This window comes from Salvelinus alpinus, chromosome 27 (genome assembly GCF_045679555.1).
Source record: "Salvelinus alpinus chromosome 27, SLU_Salpinus.1, whole genome shotgun sequence".
Classification (NCBI taxonomy): Eukaryota; Metazoa; Chordata; class Actinopteri; order Salmoniformes; family Salmonidae; genus Salvelinus; species Salvelinus alpinus.
Window position 1 is genome coordinate 46,674,461 of NC_092112.1, and position 24,865 is coordinate 46,699,325.

The 24,865-nt window shown below is 44.8% G+C and overlaps 1 protein-coding gene across 6 annotated transcripts in view; it reads left to right on the top strand.

The window, feature by feature from the left end:
• The window catches only part of LOC139556658 (SAM and SH3 domain-containing protein 1-like), a 337,727-nt gene that overhangs the window by 210,268 nt on the left and 102,594 nt on the right, over positions 1-24,865 (top strand). Inside the window, exon 1 of one of the 6 annotated variants that reach the window (XM_071370883.1) lies at positions 21,038-21,762. The exons of 4 other annotated variants lie outside the window; for them this stretch is intronic. In XM_071370883.1, coding sequence (XP_071226984.1) covers positions 21,658-21,762 — 105 coding nt within the window. In that variant the 5' untranslated portion in view covers positions 21,038-21,657. Of the gene's footprint in view, positions 1-21,037; positions 21,763-21,858; positions 22,102-24,865 lie in introns of those variants that run through there. One more of the 6 variants, XM_071370885.1, reaches the window with a different exon arrangement.

A 24,865-nucleotide genomic window follows, 5' to 3' on the forward strand; every position in this document is an offset into this window, starting at 1 on the left:
TGTCTATATAAGGTCCCACAGTTGACAGTGCATGTCAGAGCAAAAACCAATCCATGAGGTCGAAGGACTGGTCCGTTGAGCTCCGAGACAGGGTTTCGAGGCACAGATCTGGGGAAGGGTACCAAAAAAATGCATGCAGCATTGAAGGTCCCAAGAACACTGTGGCCTCCATCATTCTTAAATGGAAGAAGTTTTGAACCACAAAGACTCTTCCTAGAGCTGGCTGGCCCGCCCGGCCAAACTGAGCAATCGAGGGAGAAGGGCCTTGGAACCCGATGTTCACTCTGACAGTGCTGTAGAGTTCCTCTGTGGAAATGGGAGAACCTTCCAGAAGGACGACCATCTCTGCAGCAATCCACCAATCACCAATCACCAATCAATACCTTTATGGTAGAGTGGCCAGATGGAAGCCACTCCTCAGTAAAAGGCACATTACAGCCCACTTTGAGTTTGCTAAAAGGCACCTAAAGACTCTCAAACCATGAGAAAAAAGATTCTCTGGTCTGATGAAACCAAGCGTCACGTCTGGAGGACACAGCCAAGACAACGCAGGAGTGGCTTCAGGACAAGTCTCTGAATGTCCTTGTGTGGCCCAGCCAGAGCCCGGACTTGAACCCGATCGAACATCTCTGGAGAGACCTGAGAATAGCTGTGCAGCAATGTTCCCCATCCAACCTGACAGAACTTGAGAGGATTTGCAGAGAAGAATGGGATAAACACCCCAAATACAGGTGTGCCAAGCTTGTAATATCATACCCAAGAAGACTCAAAGCTGTAATTGCTGCCAAAGGTGCTTCAACAAAGTACTGAGTAAAGGTGATATGTAAATGTGATATTTCAGTTTTTATATATAAACTCAGCAAAAAAAAGAAACGTCCTCTCACTGTCAACTGCGTTTATTTTCAGCAAACTTAAAATGTATAAATACGTGTATGAACTTAACAAGATTCAACAACTGAGACAGTAATGGAATAATGTGTCCCTGAACAAAGGGGGGGGGGGGGGGTCAAAATCCAAAGTAACAGTCAGTATCTGGTGTCTAGTATCTGCATTAAGTACTGCAGTGCATCTCCTCCTCATGGACTGCACCAGATTTGCCAGTTCTTGCTGTGAGAATGTTCCCCACTCTTCTACCAAGGCACATGCAAGTTCCCGGACATTTCTGGGGGGAATGACCCTATTACGTACATTTTAGAATAAGGCTGTAACCTAACAAAATGTGGAAAAAGTCAAGGAGTCTGAATACTTTCCGAAGGCACTGTACATGCTCTTTTGTGGAAGATGCAGTGGAGTTGATATGAAGTAGAATCGGGAATTGCCCAATATGTAACGGAGCAGCAGGCCGAAAAGCCATTTCCCTCTAGTTTATGTTGGATTGAGCAAGCATACTCCAATTGAATTGGCCTCCATGATTTCTTTGTTAGTGTAAATGTGTCTGCGGTAACAACCCATCCTGTCTGCGTGTGCCTTTGTTAGGACTATCACGTTGCCACAACATCTTCCTTCACACTCTACCCAGTCATACAGATTTAATGGTCAGATTTAATGATCATTTCACATTTTAAACACCCATTACACTGCTTACACAAACCAAACCCATCCTGACCAGACCAATCAGTCAAATTCCCTGTAGAACATTTTCCATCATTTTTTCATCCTTCGTTCCGATCGGGGATGAAAGAGGAGGAAATGGCTGTAGTAGGTGCCCCGTGTGCATGTTTTTGTGTGTGGTACCTGTGGCTCTTCATTTTGATAACAGCTCTGAAACCTATTTTCTTTGCTGGATGTATGCGGCTTGTGTGGAGGTTGATATGAAAATGCTCATTACATCTCGTTTTATTCATTTCAGAGGGCAGATAGGCCTGCAGTAGAAAGCTGCGGTGGAATTAATTTGTGTTATTTTAGCAGGTCAGAGATCAACACGTCATATTGAGATGAGACAATTAGCTATGTTACCTGAGCAGTAGCAATAACACTCACAGATTGTACGATAATGCCGACGACAGATTGTACTGGTGTGTGTGTGAACCCACGCGTTTCCTGTTTGTATCACCAATGATGTCATGCAGTGATATACGACTGGTGTGAGTGACGGGGATGATGACCTCAGCACCGGGGGGGTATCGGGAGACGGGTATCAGCGAGGGCCAGCTCCCAGTATCAGGACTTTCTCCCAATCAGTATATGGTCTGGGGCTCCCTATCTGGACTCAAGCTCTGGAGCTGAATCTCACCACCTCCATGGTGATCACAAATCACCAACACAGCATGAAAAAACCTCTCGATTTGACAGAAGGTCAGGCACAAAGAAGGAGCGCTTTGATTAAAGAGGGGTAAAGTATTTATTTCTGAGTCAGTCTTAACTATTCTCAAGCTGACAGTGTTCTCCCTGTAGACATATAACATTTAAGTGTTCAATGATGTATGATTTGGTATACAGGTTTTATAGAGTTTACAGTGAATTTATGGTTTGAAAATGAAGGGATACTATCTCTACTGGCAGATGGGTGTGTCAGGACCCGGTGAGAGAAACAGTCACTAATAGTCGGCAGAACCCAGAAGATGAGGCAGACTCAGCAGTACTAGAAATGGTGGTTTAATAAAAGGACAAGATCTTCAGGCAAAGAATATAAATCCACCACGTCCAAAAATAAAGCCAAGAGGCACAAAATGGATATCCTCCAAAATACAAAGAAACTCCACAAAGTGGTAAAAACAGCAGGGAAAAACAAACCTCAAAAGACTACTCAAAAATACACAAGCACTAAACCAGAGAACCTCTGGAAAATCCAATAAGAGAAATATGTTCACAACAAGGCTGGGGCTGGGTGCTAACATACAAACACTGAGCAAAGAACTGAGGAACACACAGGGTTTAAATACTAACAAGGGAACGACACACAGGTGCAAACAATAATTAGAGCAAGGAAAAAACAAAAGGTACAAAAAAGGTGCAATGGGGACATCTAGTGACCAAAACCTGAACAGTCCTGGCCAAAACCTGACAGGGTGTCACTATTATCCTGGCCTGGGCTGTCCTGTGCTGGTCAGCACAGAAACAGACACAGACAAAGACACACGGTTTGACAATAGAGACTACTAGCTGTGTCCGTCCATCTTAGAGAGAGGGGTGTGAGAAGGCTGATGTTAGAGAGGGGGGGTGAGAAGGCTGATTTTAGAGAGGGGAGGTGAGAAGGCTGATCTTAGAGAGGGGGGGTGAGATGGCTGTTGTTAGAGGGTGGGGGTTGAGAAGGCTGATGTTAGAGAGAGTGGGGGTTGAGAAGGCTGTTGTATAAGAGGGGCGGGGTTGAGAAGGCTGTTGTTAAGGGGGGTGAGAAGGCTGATCTTAGAGAGGGGGGGTGAGAAGGCTGATGTTAGAGACAGTGGGGGTTGAGAAGGCTGTTGTTAAGGGGGGTGAGAAGGCTGATCTTAGAGAGGGGGGTGAGAAGGCTGATGTTAGAGGGGGGGGGGGGGGTTTAAAAGGCGGATCTTAGAGAGAGGGGGGTTGAGAAGGCTGTTGTTAGAGGGTGGGGGTTGAGAAGGCTGTTGTTATAGAGGGGGGGTTGAGAAGGCTGATGTTAGAGAGAGTGGGGGTTGAGAAGGCTGATGTTAGAGAGGGGGGGTTGAGAAGGCTGATGTCAGAGAGAGAGGGGGTTGAGAAGGCTGATGTCAGAGAGAGAGGGGGTTGAGAAGGCTGATGTTAGGGGGGGTTGAGAAGGCTGTTGTTATAGAGGGGGGGTTGAGAAGGCTGATGTCAGAGAGAGAGGGGGTTGAGAAGGCTGATGTCAGAGCGAGAGGGGGTTGAGAAGGCTGATGTTAGGGGGGGTTGAGAAGGCTGATGTTAGAGACAGTGGGGGTTGAGAAGGCTGTTGTTATAGAGGGGGGGTTGAGAAGGCTGATGTTAGAGAGAGAGGAGGGGTTGAGAAGGCGTATTTTAGAGAGTGGGTGTGTTGAGAAGGCTGTTGTTGGGGGGGTGGGATTGAGAAGGCTGATGTTAGAGAGAGTGGGGGTTGAGAAGGCTGTTGTTGGGGGGGTGGGATTGAGAAGGCTGATGTTAGAGAGAGTGGGGGTTGAGAAGGCTGATGTTAGAGAGAGTGGGGGTTGAGATGGCTGATGTTAGAGAGAGTGGGGGTTGAGATGGCTGATGTTAGAGAGGGGGGTTGAGAAGGCTGTTGTTAGGGAGAGTGGGGTTTGTGAAGGCTGTTGTTATAGAGGGGGGGGTAGAGAAGGCTTATTTTAGAGAGGGGGGTTGACAAGGCTGTTGTTGGAGGGGGGGTTGAGAAGGCTGTTGTTAGAGAGGGGGGGTTGAGAAGGCTGATGTCAGAGGGAGAGGGGGTTGAGAAGGCTGATATCAGAAAGAGGGGGGTGTTGAGAAGGCTGATGTTAGGGAGGGGGGGTTTAGAAGGCTGTTGTTAGAGAGGGGGGGGGGTTAAGAAGGCTGATATCAGAGAGAGGGGGGTGTTGAGAAGGCTGATGTTAGGGAGGGGGTGGGTTGAGAAGGCTGTTCTTAGAGAGGGGGGTTGAGACAGCTGTTGTTAGAGAGGTTGGGTTGAGAAGGCTGATGTTAGAGAGAGAGAGGGGGTTGAGAAGGCTGATGTTAGAGAGAAGGGGGGTTGAGAAGGCTGATGTTAGAGAGAGGGGGTTGAGAAGGCTGATGTTAGAGAGAAGGGGTTGAGAAGGCTGATGTTAGAGAGAAGGGAGTCTGAGAAGGCTGATGTTATAAAGGGGGAGTTGAGAAGGCTGATGATATAGAGCGGGGGGTTGAGAAGGCTGATGTCAGAGAGAGAGGGGGTTGAGAAGGCTGATGTTAGAGAGGGGGTTTGAGAAACCTGTTGTTAGAGAGAGGGTGGGAGTTGAGAAGGCTATAGTTACGGTGTCGGGGCCTTGCTCTGCCCTGGCGTGCGACCACAGCTCCTCTCATCTGGTCCATTGCGCCTCCATGGAGCTCTGCCAGGGAGCAGGTTACAGCCAGCCTACTCTCAGCCATAAGCCGTAGCCACAGACTCAACCTACCATGGTAATTTCACAAATGAATGGTTCTCCTTTCCTACGACAGCTGTGCTGCTAACTTTTTAAACATTAATGGAGAGACCACAGTCATTTTTTATAGCAGGAATGTTATCCTTGAACATGTTGAACTGCAGAATGTGTGTGGGTGTGTATATATGTGAGGCTCAAGGGGCCACAATTAATCATTCGCCAAATTATAATTATTTTATAGATTCTTCAGTGAACGTCTCATTTGGGCTGTGGTGGTTAATGGCCGTTGTAAAACTATGAGTCTGTAAGTACATAAAAGTGCTGAAGTATAATGTGTGTGTGTGTGTGTGTGTGTGTGTGTGTGTGTGTGTGTGTGTGTGTGTGTGTGTGTGTGTGTGTGTGTGTGTGTGTGTGTGTGTGTGTGTGTGTGTGTGTGTGTGTGTGTGTGTGTGTGTGTGTGTGTGTGTGTGTGTGTGTGTGTGTGTGTGTGTGTGAATGACTGACCCTCTAACCTATACATCCATAAACTGAACATCAGTACTCTGCTTCTCTCCTATTCTCCATTCCACTCCATACTTGTGTGACTGGTTCTTGTACTTCCTATGCCCAGCCCCAGAGTGCGCTGTTGCTCCAGCACGGCCCCTTCCCACCCCATCCTACCCTATACTGATTTATGATCCTCGATTCCATGAAAGCTTCTCTTGTACTCCGCACACCTCCCCTCCTTCTCTTCCTCCCTCTCAAATGTTCTCTCTCCCTATGGCTGTTAATGAGCCATGTGTTTAAAAGAAGAGTGGGGTAACTTTACCGATAAATGTATTACTACAATATAAACTGTACACAGTTGAGCAATCCCTGTCATCAGTCTTAGATACAGTAAACCATGTGACTGGTCAATCAGGTCAGTCCTCCCACTAGTGTTTTACCCCATTGACTTAGAATAACAAACTCCAGACTCAAGTTTTTTACTGGAAGATCGACACAATATTTCCCCCAAGCTGTTGGTCAGATGGTTGTTGCGTAAAGTACTGAAGTGAAGTGAGGAGGTTGGACCTGCCCCAAATGGGTTGTCACAGTGTTCTTCTGAAGAGGTGAGCTGAACAGGAAATTTGGGAATGGTTGGTAAGGAGAGCGAGAACAGCGTTCTGGCTTTAAACGTGAGGGCTGGGAAACTCTCTCTCTCTCTCTCTTTCACTCTCTCTTTCTCTTTCTCTCTCTATCCCTCTCTCTCTCTCATGTCATTCAATCTGCCCTAAAGATCCGGGTGCTTCTGGGCAGCGCTGGAACCTGGATGGATTTGTGCTCGACTTCATCGGTCTGAGACGATTTGATTGTCTGTTAAGAGAGGCTGGTTTGTGCAGTTGCACTGCAAGCCGCATCACTGGGCTTTGATAGTCAGATCATGCATCGTGCGCAGGGAGAAAGTCAGGGATAAGTGCAAGCGTAGTCTGGCCCATTTACGAAAATACAAACTCATATTTATATTCTTTGTTTTTATATATGATTCATCAGATTGTGCCACTTAACATTGTATTTTATCAGGTCAAGTGACATTAGAATGATCTGTTGAGATGGAGATTTTTTCCACCCGTGATAAAGATACGCTATATATTTAAAAGTATGTGGACACCCCTTCAAATTAGTGGATTTGGCGATTTCACTCACAACCGTTGCTGACAGGTGTATAAAATCGAGCACACAGCCGTGCAATTTCCATAGACAAACATTGGCAGTAGAATGGCCTTACTGAAGAGCTCAGTGACTTTCAACAGGGAATCGTCAAAGGATTCCAACAATCAGTTTGTCAGATTTCTGCCCCGCTAGAGCTGCCCCGGTCGACTGTAAGTGCTGTTATTGTGAAATGTCTAGGAGCAACAACGGCTCAGCCGCGAAGTGGTAAACCACACAAGCAAACAGAACGTGGCCGCCGATTGCTGAAGCATGTAGCGCAGAAAAATCGTCTGTCCTCAGTTGCAACACTCACTACCGAGTTCCAAACTGCCTCTGGAAGCAATGTCAGCACCAAGCGCAATGCCAAGTGTCTGCTGGAGAGGTGTAAAGCTCGTCGCCATTGGACTCTGGAGCATTGGAAACACGTTCTCTGGAGTGATGAATCACGCTTCACCATCTGGCAGTCCAACGGATAAATCTGGGTTTGGCGGATGCCAGAAGAACGCTACCTGCCCCAATGCATAATGCCAACTGTAAAGTTTGGTGGAGGAGGAATAATGGTTCTGGCTAGGCCCCTTAGTTCCAGTGAAGATTCATCTTAACTCTACAGCATACAATGACATTCTAGACGATTCCGCGCTTCCAACTTTGTGGCAACAGTTTGGGGAAGGACCTTTCCTGTTTCAGCAAGACAATGGCCCCATGCACAAAGCGAGGTCCATACAGAAATGGTTTGCCAAGATCAGTGTGGAAGAACTTGACTGACCTGCATAGAGTCCTGACCTCAACCCAATCTAACACCCTTGGGATGAATTGGAACGCCGAGAGTGGAGGCTGTTATAGCAGCAAAGGGGTGACCAACTCCATATTAATGCCCATGATTTTGGAATGAGATGTTCAACAAGCAGGTGTCCACATACTTTTGGTCATTTAGAGTATGTCAAGTGTTCATGACAGAGGAGATGTTATTGTTTCTGTTTCCGTGGTTACGCCAGTCCGACCGTACAGCTCCGCATCCCCCATCAGGCTTTGGGCTCAGTGCCAGAGAGGGGGCCTCCCGTCCAACCTAAACACACACAAACACACTCCACATTTCCTCCATCCCTGAATCTCTCTCCTCCTTCAACTCCAAGCTGTAAGCACTCCAAACACTGGCCCCACATCCCTCTTTCATCTCCTTATCTCCTATCCATAGAGATAATTACAAGTCTTTCTTGGAAACAGCTGCTTCTATCGATCCTACAGACTTGACTATGTGGCTGCATACTTTTCGAAGAAGGCTTATGTCTCAGCTCCTCATCTCGGGCTCAGCGATATTGGAAAGGATGAGGCGGAGGGAGGGAGGGAGGGATGTTTCATGTATGTTTTATGTAGTTGGGACAGATTGGGACAGATTCCAGCTCATCCTAGCCTCCTGTGTGTGTGTGTGTGTGTGTGTGTGTGTGTGTGTGTGTGTGTGTGTGTGTGTGTGTGTGTGTGTGTGTGTGTGTGTGTGTGTGTGTGTGTGTGTGTGTGTGTGTGTGTGTGTGTGTGTGTGTGTGTGTGTGTGTGTGTGTGTGTGTGCCAAAGGCCAACACAGAACACTCCAGAGATTCCTCCCTCATACACAATCCCTCACCTACAGAACTTCTCCCAACCTCTCATCCATTCCTCCTTTACATCCCTCTAGCCGTTCATCTCAGCCTCCCTCTCTCCCTGTATTTGGCAGGCAGTCACCTGGATGTGACACACAGGAGGTGGACAGGTGGAGACAGTGTTTCTTGCCTGGTGCCTGGTTCACATGTTCTTAAGCCCCCAGAAAATATCAAAAATACAAAACAAATAGACATCAACAACAAATCAAATAGAATTGCCGAAGCGCATCAATGAATAACATTTAATTCATTTGATATTCACTCAATCAAATACACAGTATATTGGACTGAGAATCTGATGGACTGAGAATTTGGCCCTAGTCATTATCGCAGGGCTCCAGAGGACCGAAGGGTTAGGGGGGCAGCTGCCCGGCTGTAAGGGGGAGAGGGGGCTCATTACCTGGGTCTTGGTCGGCCATAGCCCCTGGTCCTGGGGCCTCCTCTCTCATTAAGTGAGTGCGGGCATGCGTTTGCTTCAGTGTTTGATAAGCCAAAACCACTGGGCTGGTGAAAGGGGCAGGTGCTGAGGTAGAGAGAGCAAAAGAGGAAATACAGACAGAAGGAGAGAGATGTTTGTAGACTGTAGCAGGGTTGAGCTGAGAGCTGAGAGCTGTGTGTTTAATTGGGCGTCTGTGATCCTTACGTGCTGACCACACCGCTCGCGCCGCGTGCACGAGCGTTGCAATGCAAAATAAATGTACACGTGCGTGTTATTCAATCATTGCACCCGCACTGCTCGGCACGTTCACGGTTCTACTTGGTTCTATTTGTGATGCTTGGCGCGCTGCAAGTCCCGCCTCTCCCGTCTCCTCATTGGTTTTTAGGAGCACATATCCACGTGGGTGAATGACAGATGAACTGAGGTCCACACTTCAGTCCAGTCGGTGGTGGTAACGCGCCTTATAGTTGGTTGCCAACCGCCATATAAAGTCCAAAGAAGAAGAAGAATCCTGAAGGAGGAGAGATTACTAGAAACAAACTCGGTTTGCCCTTTTATCTGTGGATTAATTGTCGGATTAGAGGACCTTGTGCATTTCAGGTAAAATAACAACCCAATGTTTATATCCCAGGACAAATTAGCTAGCAACAGCAAGCTAGCTAGCTACATTTCCATGAATGTTTAATGCTTTTCGACCCCAAATGAATATAGTTGGTTCAGAGTTCGTTTTGATATTTCAACCTGTGTGTCCTGATCGCGTCTGGTGTGGTTGTACAAAATCAAAATCAGACAAGGCCCATACTGAGCCCTGTTCAGTCAGGGGCAACCGTTGTCATGGCAGATTCTAAGCATCAGGGCATTGCCACGGTGACCTTTGCCCTCCCCCACGCCCACTCCTCATCGGCTCTGATTGAGCCAATTAGAGAGGAGTAGAGATGCATCATGACCGAGGCAGACTTAACCATTGTGACATGGAACTGTTGACCATTAGAGCAAGAGTGCAAATAACCAAGCACTCTCTATAACCTTGGAGATAGGTAGATAGACCACACTGTTTGATATGACTGACAAAGGACTTTGCTCAAACACAGACAGACTGGCAGACTCCCACAGCCTAAGCCTTATGATTCTGTGTCTCCATGCAAAACTGTAGAAGTCATTATAGACTATTACCACAGTATTTCCTTTTGTTTCTAGTTCGTTTTCGGCTGAGATGCTGCCTGCCCACTGCCGGGCTCAGATTGTGACTCTGTAAGCAGGATCCATTGGTCTTGTGACGGGGAGAAAATCCTGTGAAAGTGGTGAAAGTAGTCAGTGGTTGTTGAGCTGAGTGTGCACAATGTTTGTGTGTTGTGTGGTCGACTTTGGGTTTTCATGCAGACAGACACTTAGATGGAGACGCCTCCTTTCTTCCTCCTCTGGCATGGCGTGTGTGAGTCTGTCACTAGGACGGGTACTGCGCACACACGCGCACGCACGCACGCACGCACACGCACGCACACACACACACACACACACACACACACACACACACACACACACAGAGAGAAACACACTAACTATAGCAACCAGAGTGTTTCTCTGTTTGTATGGAAGGACGAGAGATGGAGAGCTCGAAGCATTTGGTTGGCTAGGCGTGATCACAGGGGCGGTCAGCGCTGTGAGAATGAGATACAGTGCATTTGGAAAGTGTTCGAACTCCTTGACTTTTTCTACATTTTGTTCTTTTACAGCCTTATTCTAAAATTGATTACATTTTTTTTATCAATCTACACACAATACTCCATAATGAGAAAGTGAAAACAGGTTTTTAGAAACGTTTGAAAATGTATTAAAAATGAAAAACAGAAATACCTTATTTACATAAGCATTCAGACCCTTTGCTATGAGACTTGAAATTGAGCTCAGGTGCATCCTGTTTCCATTGATCATCCTTAAGATGTTTCTACAACTTGGTTGGAGTACACCTGTGGTAAATTAAATTGATTGGACATGATTTGGAAAGGTACACGCCTGTCTTTATAAGGTCACACATTTGACAGTGAATGTCAGAGCAAAAACCAAGCCATGAGGTCGAATGAATTTTCCGCAGAGCTCAGAGACAGGATTATGTCGAGGCACAAATCTGGGGAAGAGTACCAAAGCATGTCTGCACCAAGACTCTTCTTAGAGCTGGACGCCTGGCCAAATTGAACAATCTGTGAAAAGGGCCTTGGTAAGGGAGGTCTCCAAGAATCCGGTGGTCACTCTGACAGTGCTCCAGAGTTCCTCTGTTGAGATGAGAGAACCTTCCAGAAGGACAACCATCTCTGCAGCACTCCACCAATCAGGCCCTTATATAGTAGAGTGGCCAGACGGAAGCCACTCCTGAATGCCAAGTGTCACGTCTGGAGGAAACCTGGCACATCACGACGGTGAAGCATGGTGGTGGCAGCATCATGCTGTGTGGATATTTTTCAGCAGCCAAGACAACGCAGGAGTGTCCTTGAGTGGCCCAGCCAGAGCTGGACTTGAACCCGATTGAACATCTCTGGAGAGACCTGAAAATAGCTTTGCAGCAACGCTCCCCATTCAACCTGACAGAGCTTGAGAGGATCTGCAGAGAAGAATGGGAGAAACTCCCCAAGTACAGGTGTGCCAAGCTTGTAGTGTCATACTCAAGAAGACGTGTCTGTAAATGTGGTATTTCGGTTTACATTTTTTATAAAATTGGAAAAAATTCTAAAAACCTATTTTTGCTTTGTCATTATGGGGTATTGTGTGTAGATTGATGAGGAGAAAAAAAACTATTCAATCAATTTTAGAATAAGCCTGTAACGTTACAAAATGTGGGAAATGTCAAGGGGGCTGAATACTTTCTGAATGCCCTGTATAACCAAACATTAACCATGTTGGCAGTCTGCTGCTGCTGCTGTTTCTCGGAGAATACATCTACATAGGACCTGTCACACACAGGCAGATTGGAACAGTAAACGTTTATGAGTGCTGGGGATTGTGTGAAACCCATTTCATATACAGTAAAGTTCTTAACAATGATTTGTAATGCTATTTATTGACAGAATTGCTGTGTGTGTGTGTACTTTCTTGCATTTGCTTGCTTGCATACGTGCATCTACATACAGTGTGTGTGTGTCTGTAAAGCTCTAGAGATGAGCGAACAGGGCATCTCTTCCCATTCTGTGTAAGCCAAGGCCTATTCGCTCCTCACCACTGTCATTGTTTCCAGATGCATTCCTCTTTAGTCTTGCTCTCTCTACTTCACATGGGAACACAAGTCAGCCTGTCAACGTTTCCTCGGGGAAGGATTAGAGAGTGCACAGGCCCTGAGAGATAGAGGCTGTGCTATAGGTCAAATTTGGAGTTTCTCTTCACCCAAGGCACCTGAAGTGAAATATTATAAACTAATAAACAATGGTACTTTTATACAGACATTTGACTGAGCTGTTGACTTACAGGATGAATGGCTTTTAAATGAAAATGATCGTGTGCGATGATGAAGGTCATTTTTAAGTTTCCTTTTCGGTGAGAGCTATCCTGGAAAGTGCCCCAGTGTAGGCTAGCCATCAGGAGACCAGGTGAGAGTGGTTGCTAATATGACACAGACCAGAGAAAGACCTATAAAACAAACATTTACCATGCCCCACTGGCTGCTGTCTGGCCAACCCCCCTAACTGTACGGTACAGCAACCTATTAAAACACACAGGTACACACACACACACACACACACCATACAGACACACACATACACACGTGTATGTTTGAGAATTGTGAGTCCCGTAAAACAAGCCCAGGGACAGTAAAACTCACCGTGGATGAAACTGCAGGCGATAATTATACACATTAATGTAGTGGTATGTGGCACACATTACCATTAACCCTAGGAGGTAACCTGTCTTTACCCAAACAGAGGATCTTGGTTGAGGTACATACAGCAGGATACAGTACAGGTATGTGCTGGGAGGAGATAGGGATAGAGCTGTAGTTTGTGCCCGGTGGCATATAAGGGCCAACAGCAGGGGGTGCTACTTAGCCCTGCTACCCTAATGAGAGAGGAAAGGCATAAAGAGAAGGAGACAGTCAGACAGACAGGAGGGGACTTGGGAGGGAGACATTACTTGATGTCCCAATGGGAAACAAACGAATAACACATGTTTTGGCTCAAATGCTACCGACATTTTTGTCATTTTGAGATGACAAAAAACAACCCTTCCTTTCTCTCCTAGTCAATACCACAGGCTTCACATAGTATGTTTCTCTAACCTCAGTTAGAGCAGTCTGTGGTATAGGTCAATATGGGTCATGTGCAGTGTAGTGTGTTGTAGAACAGGTTAGTGAGTAGAGTGCCAGTCTTCCCTGGGGTAATGCCACCACCACCATGGGCACCTGCTCTATGGTGCTGTGTGTCACTGCTGCTGTCTGTCACAGACAGCTCTGGTTTCATAGCACTAAACTCTGATCAACTCTGTGGGGGAAAGGGGAATACCTAGTCAGTTGTCCAACAGAAGTGTGTCTTCCACATTTAACCCAACCCCTCTGAATCAGAGAGGTGCGGGGGGCTGCCTTGATCGACATCCACGTCTTCGGCGCCCGGGGGAACAGTGGGTTAACTGCCTTGCTCAGGGGCAGAACGACATATTTTGACCTTGTCAGCTCAGGGATTTGATCCATCAACCTTGCAGTTACTGGCCCAACGCTGTGTGTGTGTGTGTGTGTGTGTGTGTGTGTGTGTGTGTGTGTGTGTGTGTGTGTGTGTGTGTGTGTGTGTGTGTGTGTGTGTGTGTGTGTGTGTGCACGCACGCACGTGTGCATAGTATAATGCATACGTGTGTGCGTGCATACGTGTGTACAAACGTGTGCATGAGAGAGAGGTGATTGATATGCACAGTCTAGTCTGTACTGGCTTGAGGAACCAGAGTATTCTGGTTCACACAGTTCTACAGTGGAAAGACTAACTGGTCATTCTAATTAACAATTGCACGCTGGGCCTTAACTGTCTGTCCCTTACCCCCTGGTTGTGCCTGGCACTGCCAAAGTCATGCCAACGCAGCTGCCAACTTCCTCACTTGCCCAGACACTGTGTGATCCACTCTCAGCAATCTGCATGCGGGTTCTCCTCTCTCTCTCTCTCTCTCGTGCGCTCTCGCTCTTTCTCTCTTTCTTTCTCTAGCTATCCTCCTCTCTCTCTCAAACACAAACACACCCTTCGTAAGGGCTTTTCACACAGTGCAGTCTGTACATTTGGGAGCTCGCTTTAGTCGGAAACATAATCTCCCCCGTCGGTCTTACCTTATAAAACAGATTGGAATCCCAGCATTTCCAGTAACATATACAGTATGTACACACACACACATAACACATGACACTGGGGACTCAAATTGCATGGAGAATCTGGGAGGCTTAGCAGAAATATGAATTGGTTCTGTATAACTGGTTTAGAGGAGACAAAACATGAATGGCTTGACATCCCCTTACAGCCGTGATTGCATGGATGACTAATTGTGATATGCAAGTCAGAAGTGTATGTTTGAACATGGATTTATGCTCAGGCACACTCTCTCGTACACACACCTTCGATCATATCGGTGGTAGTGCAGACAAAGGACGCGCTACGTAAAGCTTCTCTCCTCAGTTAACAATAGTGTCAGTTTTCCTACATGCTGTTTTGTCGCTACATGCCCTCGGCGTTCAACCCAAACAAGCTATTTCATCCTCATCCCGTCTCAGTCTGAGCAAAGAATGCAATTGGGTTATCATCAAAAATGTCTCCATCAAACTGTGGCATTCTGAAACCATTTTAGCGTGTGTAAGGGATCACATTGCATTCCTATCCAGAGTTAAGCAGCTCTAACCCGACCATCTATAACCATTCCCTGTTCAGATGATGTAGGCTGTGTTCGGTGTTTAGTGTGTTCATACTGATCGATGTGTGTTGTGCTGCTTATCACACGTTTTCTCTCTCTCTCTATCTCTCTCAATTACAATTACAATTTAAGGGGCTTTATTGGCATGGGAAACATATGTTTACATTGCCAAAGCAAGTGAAATAGATAATAAACAAAAGTGAAATAAACAATAAAAATGTAACATTAGACTCCAAAACAATAAAGACATTTCAAATGTCATATTATGTCTACAGTATATAGAGGGTGTCACGTGTGCTCCCTCTCCGGCCTCTAGGTCACCAGGCTGCTCATTATGGCGCGCACCTGTCACCATCGGTCTCACCTGGACTCCATCACTTCCCTGATTACCTTCCCTATATATGTCACTCGCTTTGGTTCCTTCCCCCATTGTTTCTGTTTCATGTCTGTGCGTTGTTCGAGGTTCTTGTTTTGTATTAAGTTCCGTTTATTGAAACACTCACTCCCTGAACTGGCTTCCCGACTCTCAGTGCACATCTTTACACAGGGGAAATAAATAAACATACATATAGGTTGTATTTACATTGGTGTTTGTTCTTCACTGGTTGGCCTTTTCGTGTGGCAGGTCACACATCTTGCTGCTGTGGTATTTCACCCAGTAGATATGGGAGTTTATCAAAATTGGATTTGTTTTCGAATTCTTTGTGGGTCTGTGTAATCTGAGGGAAGTAATATTGTCAAACATTTGGCAGGAGGTTAGGAAGTGCAGCTCAGTTCCCATATAATTTTTGGGGCAGTGTGCACATAGCCTGTCTTCTCTTGAGAGGCAGGTCTGCCTTTGGCGGCCTTTCTCAATAGCAAGGCTATGCTCACTAAGTCTGTACATAGTCAAAGATTTCCTTCATTTTGGGTCAGTCACAGTGGTCAGGTATTCTGCCACTTAGGGGGCTCTTCTCCAGGTTTATTTCTCTGTAGGTGATGGCTTCGTTATGGAAGGTTTGAGAATCTCTTTCTTTTAGGTCATTGTAGAATTGAATGACTCTTCTCTGGATTTTGATAATTAGCGGGCAGCGGCCTAATTCTGCTCTGCATGGATTATTTGGTGTTTTACGTTGTACGCGGATTATATTTTTTGCAGAATTCTGCATGCAGAGTCTCAATTTGGTGTTTGTCCCATTTAGTGAATGCTTGGTGGTGAGTGAACCCCAGACCTCACAACCATAAAGGGCAATGGGTTATATAACTGACTCAATTATTTTTAGACAGATCCTAATTGGTATGCTGAATTTTATGTTCCTTTTGATAGCATAGATGACCCTTCTTGCCTTGTCTCTCAGATCGTTCACAGCTTTGATGAAGTTACCTGTGGCGCTGATGTTTAGGCCGAGGTATGTATAGTTTTTTGCGTGCTCTATGGCAACAGTGTCTAGATGGAATTTGTATTCGTGGTCCTGGCAACTGGACCATATTATTTTGCGGAGAACCCCAAGTGGATTATCCCTTTTATACCATGGTTATACTTTAACGTATTTGCCGCTAAAAATGTGTTCATTTGCAGGTAGAAATGTGTTCAACATCCACTGAAGTAGCTAGCAAGTTTACTAGATAGCTTCAGTAATTGCCTTATGTACCAAACAAACAGACTTGCTAGTTTAACTAAACAAACCAACAGTCGAGGCTATTATGAAAATCGAATTCAACAATGCCAATAATGTTATCAATTCGACTTTTGCTTTCAAAAGCAGCTCAAACATGGAACATTTAAGAACTATAGCCATTGAAATCTGATATACTGTGCGTTATAGGAAAATAATGTACACTCTAGAATGCCCTTCAAGACAATCAGAAACTAGTATTCGTGGTATAATAACAGAGAACCCAACCTGGACTCATAGTACCATAGTAAACGTAAATCCGGGACACTCCGATTAGTATGATATGTTACTTTTAGTATGGTATGTATTCATTTGTGGATGTCCATCATCCATTTCATATGATATGCTACGAATTGGAATTTGGAAAATATGTTACAAATTTGCGAAAAAGGTATGATATGTTACAAATTCCAATTTGTTGTAGCTAACGTTAGCTAGGTGGCTAACGCTGACATTAGCTAGGATTGGGGTTAGAGGTTAGGGGTAACGGATGAAGGTTAGGGTTAAGGTTAGGAGTTAGGTTAAAGGGTTAGGGGAATGGTTAGTTAACATGCTAAGTAATTGCAAAGTAGCTAAAAAGTAGTAAGTAGTTGAAATATTAATGTTGTCCGTGATGAGATTTGAACACACAACCTTAAGGTTGCTAGACATTTGCTTTGTCTTAAGAAACCTTCTGTCTTATGTAACCATACCAAACGTAACATAACATTCTAATATGATTCAGATGGGGTTGGGTTAAATTCTGAAGACACATTTCAGTTGAATGCATTCAGTTCTGCAACCTACTAAGTATCCCCCTTCCCTTTCCCTTTAATTTGAGTGTCCCGTATTTACATTTAAAATGTTACATATGTATGAGACCAGGCTGGAGAACCATGGTCCACAATTATCATGTGAATGAATTAGGAAATGAGAAACACAGGGCTTTATTAGAATAGCTACAACACAGGGATGACTGGGAGAAAGACTGCCCTAAAATATACATCTAATTAAATCTATATTTTTATTTATCTAACAAGGAAACCAGAGACATATAAAGAAATATGATTATAACAAACTTACTTTTTGTTGCATATCACCCTGGTGCCAAATCGGGTTTCACATTAATTTTCTTTGCAATGAAACATAAAAAGTAATGAAAAAAGTTCACTTAACACATTTTAAATATACTATGCCACAGATATTTTGTTGTTACACGGTAGTAGTTCCCATAGCATAGAGGTACATAACTAGTAGCAGTCCCTATATGGTACGACCATGGTACTACCATTTATCTCTGTGGTCCTAGCACCCTGTGGTGCAGTAATAAAACAGAGGTATTCCTGTGTGTCTGGTTGGGTCTGTCCCTCCACCAGATTGTTTATCAGTCCTGCCAGGCAGGGTAATGACCCCTGGGGGCTATTTTCAGGCCAAGGGTCACTGACCTCCATGGGTCACTTTCACTAACTGGGGAGGTCCAGCACTCCTCTGCCTCACTTTATCTTCCTCCACTCCCTCTTTCTCCTCTTATGTACCATATCTCCTCTCTGCTCCCCCTTAGGACTGTTGTCTTTATCACAGAGTTGATGACTAGAGGAGTGACATAGATGATATGTTATTATAAGTTGCCGAAAAGACCCAAACATGTTAGTCGGAGGGTTGGTTATGAGTTGTGTGTGGATGTGGGTCATCACGTCATGTGTAATGTCTGTCCGTCTGTCAGGGCCACAGGGCTCTATTGTTATCCAGGGACACACTTCTCTTCCCTGCTCCTCTCCATTCTCACTCTGAAGTGGGGCAGATTACGAGCTTGTCTTTTATGTACCCACATCCATACCCACTAATGCAATCAGAGCCGGCCCTAGCCTTTTGGGGGCCCAAAGCAAAATGTTGTTGGTCTCCCCCTCTGTTTAAAAGTGAATTTCCTGCAATTCCACAAATTTCTGCCAAAATGTTGCAATTTTAAAGCAAGTTTGCTGCAATTCTACACATTAGCTGTTTTTTTATATATCAGAGTGAGAGTGACAAACAAAATCAATGGGGGCCCACCAATCGGTAATTCAACCTTGATTACTACAAGTTTATATAGCTGTCCGTTAGACTAATTTACCAATCTACAAAATGTTTGCTATATGGACTAATTGAGTGCCCGTCAGTGACTGACATATCAAGGGAAAAACTGATGATGCACAACCAAATTTCGAAATTGCACCTTGTGTATTCTACTATTCTAACTCTCAACAGTAAATTGAGACCCCGACTGAGTTCCTAAAGTTGACAGTTGCCTATCGCTGCTGTATACGTTCAGTGGAGATCGGCCTTGGTGAAGGAAGCAGTAAGTGCAGTATTGACTGCCTCAACAGAGGGTTTTATCTGGCAACATGACACCTACTATCTGGAGGTGATGGAAAAGGAACGAGATTACACAGCCAGGTGCACACACACACACACACACACACACACACACACACACACACACACACACACACACACACACACACACACACACACACACACACACACACACACACACACACACACACACACACACACACACACACACACACACACACACACACACTGTTGTGCATTAACAGGGGCTGTGTGCTCTGAGTCAACAGACTGTCTCTTTTCACCTCATTAGCAAGCTGACCCCTCTGTTTGAGCCCTTACAGGTGGGGCACAGTGAGGGGCGTATCCTGTGACCTGTCCTAACCTATCCTGTAGTGGGGGAAGGGTAGGATGGAACAAGGAAGTGAGAGGGGTTGCCAGTAGTGACACAACGCCTCAGCAGTTGAAGGCCGGTTGTGGTGTTTCTAGAGACATAATCATGGGTCCTCCAACATTACCTGATGTTGTAGGAAAATAATGTGAGGGAAATAGGCACATATGCATGTGCACACACACATACTCACCATCCCAAATCCTCCCAGTCCCACCATTTCAGAGCTCCCCTCCGGCAGGCTAGCCCAGGGCCAGTGCCCAGCCAGGGGGGGTAAGGGCTGGGTCAGTGGTGAATGCCCCTGAGTGGAGGCGAACAAAGCCGAGGTTGTGCTGCCTGTGTTTTATGTGTTTAGACTGTAAGCAGGATACCGTTGAGAAGCTGCTGCTCGTCACAGGCCCGTGAAATACATTCTCCGTCCATAGCCTCGCCTCTGTGGTTTGTGCAGATTAGGCCAATTAGTATGTGTGATGGAGAGAACAGGGGAATGGAAGAATGGAGGAGTGGCCATCACCTACAGGAATATAACACACCACCCCTGTAATCCTCAAAGAGCCTCTGATCACATTTCACTACATAACGTGTGGAGTTAAGTAGCCCAGGTGCAGATCGAATGTGTCATTGTCCGTTCCACATTGTGGAGAAGTTATGACTGGTGGTTATGTTAGTGTTTTACACACGGTAGGCCAGGGGTTTTAGGTTGTATTGTCTCTTTACTCCCTGACCCTCACCCTCTTTTCTCTCTCTCTTTCTCTCTCTCTCTCTATTCTGGAATCTGTCACAAGACCAGGGCAGCTGTTGCTGTTCACCAGACACGCTGCTCTCTCAGAGACGCGTGCTTCTGGCAGCACGGAGACACGCTGAGACACAGTCACGACTTATTCAGTAGGCCTGGCTACAGTAGTTGCCTGCTAGAGCAAAAACAAACACCTAATCATCCATTCAACACAATGTAGAATCCAGAGATGTATGCAATTTGCAAGATAATGTTCTTGTAGAATTGATCATTGTATGCGGCATCATTTGGTTTTATTTATAACTCTATGAAGCCTGGTAGTTTTTACCCATCGGGATAACTACTGTAAATAAGTGGATAAACATTCTACAGATTTTCTTTTCATCATTACACTAATTACACTAACCTATATAAAACAGTGGACCAATTCAGTGTCCTTGTGGTTAGAGCGTTCGCCCTGAGATTGGAAGGTTGTGAGTTGGTCGAGTCATACCAAAGACTGTAAAAATGGGACCTGATGCGTCTCCACTTGGCAATCAGCGTTAAGGAGGTAAAGGCCTTGCGATAGACTAGCGTCTTTTCCAGTTGGTGTACTTGTACATCAAGCTGCCTCATGCTATAGAAACGGGAGATAGGCTCCTACCCTGTAAGCCGTTCCGGCTCGCACAAGTGTTTTATAATGACATGTAGTTACATAAATATTATAATGTAGTGGACAGGTTTGTAGTTTTTCCACTGTTATTGCTGTGGTACAGTGGGACCCATAAATTACACACATGGCAGCAATTCAATGTGTAGTCTATTTTATTTTATATACTTTTTTCTGGGCTCTGTGAAGTTTTCCTTGTTTGCTAATAGGGCATGATGTACATCACCCGTCTTAAAAATATTTAGTTTTGATAAAATTGTGTGGAGAATGGTGGAAAAGCAACAGGACAAGTGCTTAGTAGCCTAATAAAGGTTTTATAAACTGAGTGTACAAAACATTAGGAACACCTTCCTAATATTGAGTTAAGTGACTGCTGATGTACAACCAGATTTCGAATTTGCACCTCGTGTATTCTATTATTCTAACTCTCAACAGTAGTTTTTAGTTGTGTATTTTTGATGAAATTACTCCGCGGGCCAAATTTGACCCATCCTTGGTCAATAATCGTGGAAAGAGCAGGTGTTCCTAATGTTTTGTACACTCAGTGTACGTCCATCTGGCAACTTCCCACCACATTTACTAAAGAATGGCTTTGAGAAGTTTGAGAAATATACTACATTGATTTCAGATTTCCTTTGGTTAGAGCAGAGAAGACTGACACCAGAGGACTTTCTGTTGTCGAAATGTTTTTGCTGGGAGGAGTGAGCTGCTGCAGCCGTCGGGTGAACTAGAACGAACTATTGCTGGAGATCACTGTTGGAGGAAGGAGCGTGGATAATTACGGACAAGGAAAGGACTTCGAGCGTTTTCTCTTACTTTGTTGTTAATGGAAATATGTCTCTGTAATTCGCGATTGAGTTTTTAATTCGTTTTGACTTCGTTCTCTCCTGATATAGTGAAAGAAGACAACTAGGTGGATATTTTCAGTGCACGGGCACCGTGCTGCGGGAAGCTCAACCTGTGAACTTTTCATATGGAATCCATGCAATGGAAACCAGGCTTCTGTTGTGTTGACTGAGCTGTTTAAGTGCTATTGCAATATGTAGTGCATGCATTCGCATAAAGGGAACATATTCAACTAGCCCAGGAGTTTTAGGGCACTTGTTTCACTTCACAAGCAGGTCTGGAGGTATTTGAAGAGCGTTCAATCCTGCAGTCATTTTTTCTTCCAAGGAATACTGAATGATTTCAAGGCTGAGACAGGGACAACTTTCTCAAGCAGAGGTGTCTGTCACCCACTACGGGTCGCCACCGTTTTTGTAGCCAACCAATTGCGTATGGTCACGGATTAAAAAGTGCGCGAAAGGAAATACTTCATAACCATAGACATTATGGAGGGCCAAGGCGACCAGGCAGCCGCCTTCGTAGAACCCGAGGCGGGCGGCGCGGTGTCTGACAGTTTTTCCAAACTCTGGACAGACGTGATGGGGATGCTGGTAAGTTTGGGGGCAGTTTGGTTTGGGGGAGGGGAGACAGGAAGGTAACAACCAACTGAGAAAAGCTTTTCAACTGTGGCCCTCAAAGGGGGACAGTCATTGCCCATTCAGTGGTTGATGCTGGTTAATGCATGTAGGCTTTAATCACGTCCCAAAACAACAACGCAAGGGAAGCGGTTCTATTTCTCAAAGCGCCAAGCTCAACGTTTACTTTCCATCCTCCATGCCCAACGTGTGGGTTTCGGATTCGGGTATTTCCCTTCTTCAACCTGTTCACGGGGAGCTCTTCTGTATTTGAGGTGATCGGATTTGAATGAAACTTGGAATCCGATGAAAATGGTATGTTGCTCTCGATGTGAAAAAGTAACTGTTTGTGTGCTATTATTCAAGTCCACGTGAGCTGCGAAGATATCAGTGGTTAGTTACATCTTTGCAGATCAAGCTTCGTTACAATTCGTTGATTTAACTTCACTGTCATTGTTACACCATTGTAACAGTTCCCTTAGAAAACAAATATTGCGGTTTTGAAACTGCAGTAAAAGTGCAGTAACTGCAGTGGACTGTAGTATTTTGGACGCAGTAATTGCAGAATAACTGCAGTGTACTACAGTTATACCACTGCAAAATAACTTCAGTAAAAACAGTATTATTTTGGACCCAATATTTGCAGCATACTGCACGTATACTGCACCCTAATTAAGCAATAAGGCAAGAGGAGGTGCGGTATATGGCCAATATATGAAGGCTAAGCGCTGTTCTTATCCACTACGCAACGCGGAGTGCCTGGACACATCCCTTAGCAGTGGTATATTGGCCATGTATCACAAACCCCCGAGGAGCCTTATTGCTATTATAAGCTGGTTACCAACGTAATTAGAGCAGTAAAAATAAATGTTTTGTCATACCTGTGGTATACGGTCTCATATACCATGGCTTTTAACCAATCCGAATTCAGGGCTCAAACCACCCAGTTTATAACTGCAGTTATACGGCACTGTACTGCAGTTATACTGCACTCTAACTGCAGTCTTTTTTTCGTAAGAGTTCATTAAGTTTTAGACGAGTTGAGCACCGCTGTATAATAATCATACTGCCCGAAACACTTGTTGCTGTGCTACTGTAATGGGATGTTACTTTGGGAAGGTTATGATGAGAAACATTGTTGAAAATTGCATTTCTCAAATCAGATTGTCACATTTCAGGACTGAAAATATTTAATTGTACGTTTTTCTTGTTAGTCCGATATCAGTGCGGACCTTCAAGCACGTTGGAATAATAATTGGCACCGTTTTGACTACAATATCACTTTGATGTCTAGCAATCCTAGTCCACATAGGCCTATACCAATCCACATCTACCTAAAGTGCATGGCAAATCCTGCAATTAAGATATGGAAAAGGTCACGGTCATTTACATAATCACCTTTGCCTCGTGTTTTTTGTGAGGGGCCAGGGTGACACAGCCATCTTGACGTGTGTGGGTCATTGGATCTGATTGATCAGTAGAGCAAATGTGTTTTGGTCTTTTCCCAGTGTGAATGGTTTGTCGTTTGAAAATCAACGTGTTAATTTGGTCTCGTCTGGCTCAGTATATGTGAATGGAGTGTGAAAGGGCCTAGCACTGAAGATAGAGACAGAGGTGTGTGTGTGTTTCTGTGTGTGGGGTGTGTGTGTAATTGATGAAAGTGTCTTCTGACTCAGGGTGGGAGACCTGGGACTCCAGCCAGGCGATTTTACCAGATGTGGTACTTTGGAGGCAGATGTCTAGCAGTGCTCTTTGATGTCTTTCTCCTGCCTGCAAGACACACACACACACACACACACACACACACACACACACACACACACACACACACACACACACACACACACACACACACACACACACACACAGAGAGAGACACTGGTGTGACACCTCCTCCATAGGTGACTGCAAGCCACAGCCTTTCACACATCCTCCCTTTTCACGGATGCCTGAGACTGGGGCATGTGGTCTTTTAATGTATGTTTTATCACCAATAATGTCATTATGATTAGGGATGCACGATATATCGGTGAACATATCGGAATCGGACAATATTAGCAAAAAATGCCAACATCGGTATCGGCTGATGTCGAGTTTAACGCCCGATGTGCAAAAACGATGTCAAAGCTACCGTGCATACCTATATGACGTAATGACGCCACGTAAAATGTTGCGCTACACGTGCAACACAGCATTCATAACCTAGCACACAATGTCTGCTGTGTGGATCGAGCAGTCAACAAGTCGAGCAGTCATTTGAAAGAGTAACAAAATTTCAGTGAGACAACTCAAAGGCGAAATCCATTAAAGCCAAGATAATGGAATTCATTGCCCTTGACAATCAATGGTTCTCTGTCGTGGGTGATGTTGGCTTTTACCGACTGGTTGAGCACCGGTTAACACTACCAAGTGCGCTATTTTTCCGATGTTGCCCTACCTGAGTCACACGGTAGTAGAGTCACTGCTATTACAGTAGCTTCATGACATACATACTATGGAACGCCGTGTGGGTCTTTGCATGTCAAAAAAGATACAGTAGCACTGTCAAAGCTCTACAAAAAAGTCAGCAAACGAGCAAACACCGGCCATGAACGATGTGTTTACAATACCTTGTTGGTAATTTTTATTTATTTATTTTATTTCACCTTTATTTAACCAGGTCAACAAATTGAGAACACGTTCTCATTTACAATTGGGACCTGGCCAAGATAAAGCAAAGCAGTTCGACACATACAACAACACATAGTTACACATGGAGTAAAACAAACATACAGTCAATAATACAGTGAAAAATAAGTCTATATACAATATGAGCAAGTGAGGTGAGATAAGGGAGGTGAAGGCAAACAAAATATATAAATAAATTAAAATATAAAAAGGCCATGGTGGCGAAGTAAATACAATATAGCAAGTTAAAAAAAAAAGTAGAGTAGAGATAGTAGAGATAGAAAAAGTAGAGATAGAAATAATGGGGTGCAAAGGAGCAAAATAAATAAATAAATACAGTAGGTATAGAGGTAGTTGGTTGGGCTAAATTATAGATGGGCTATGTACAGGTGCAGTAATCTATGAGCTGCTC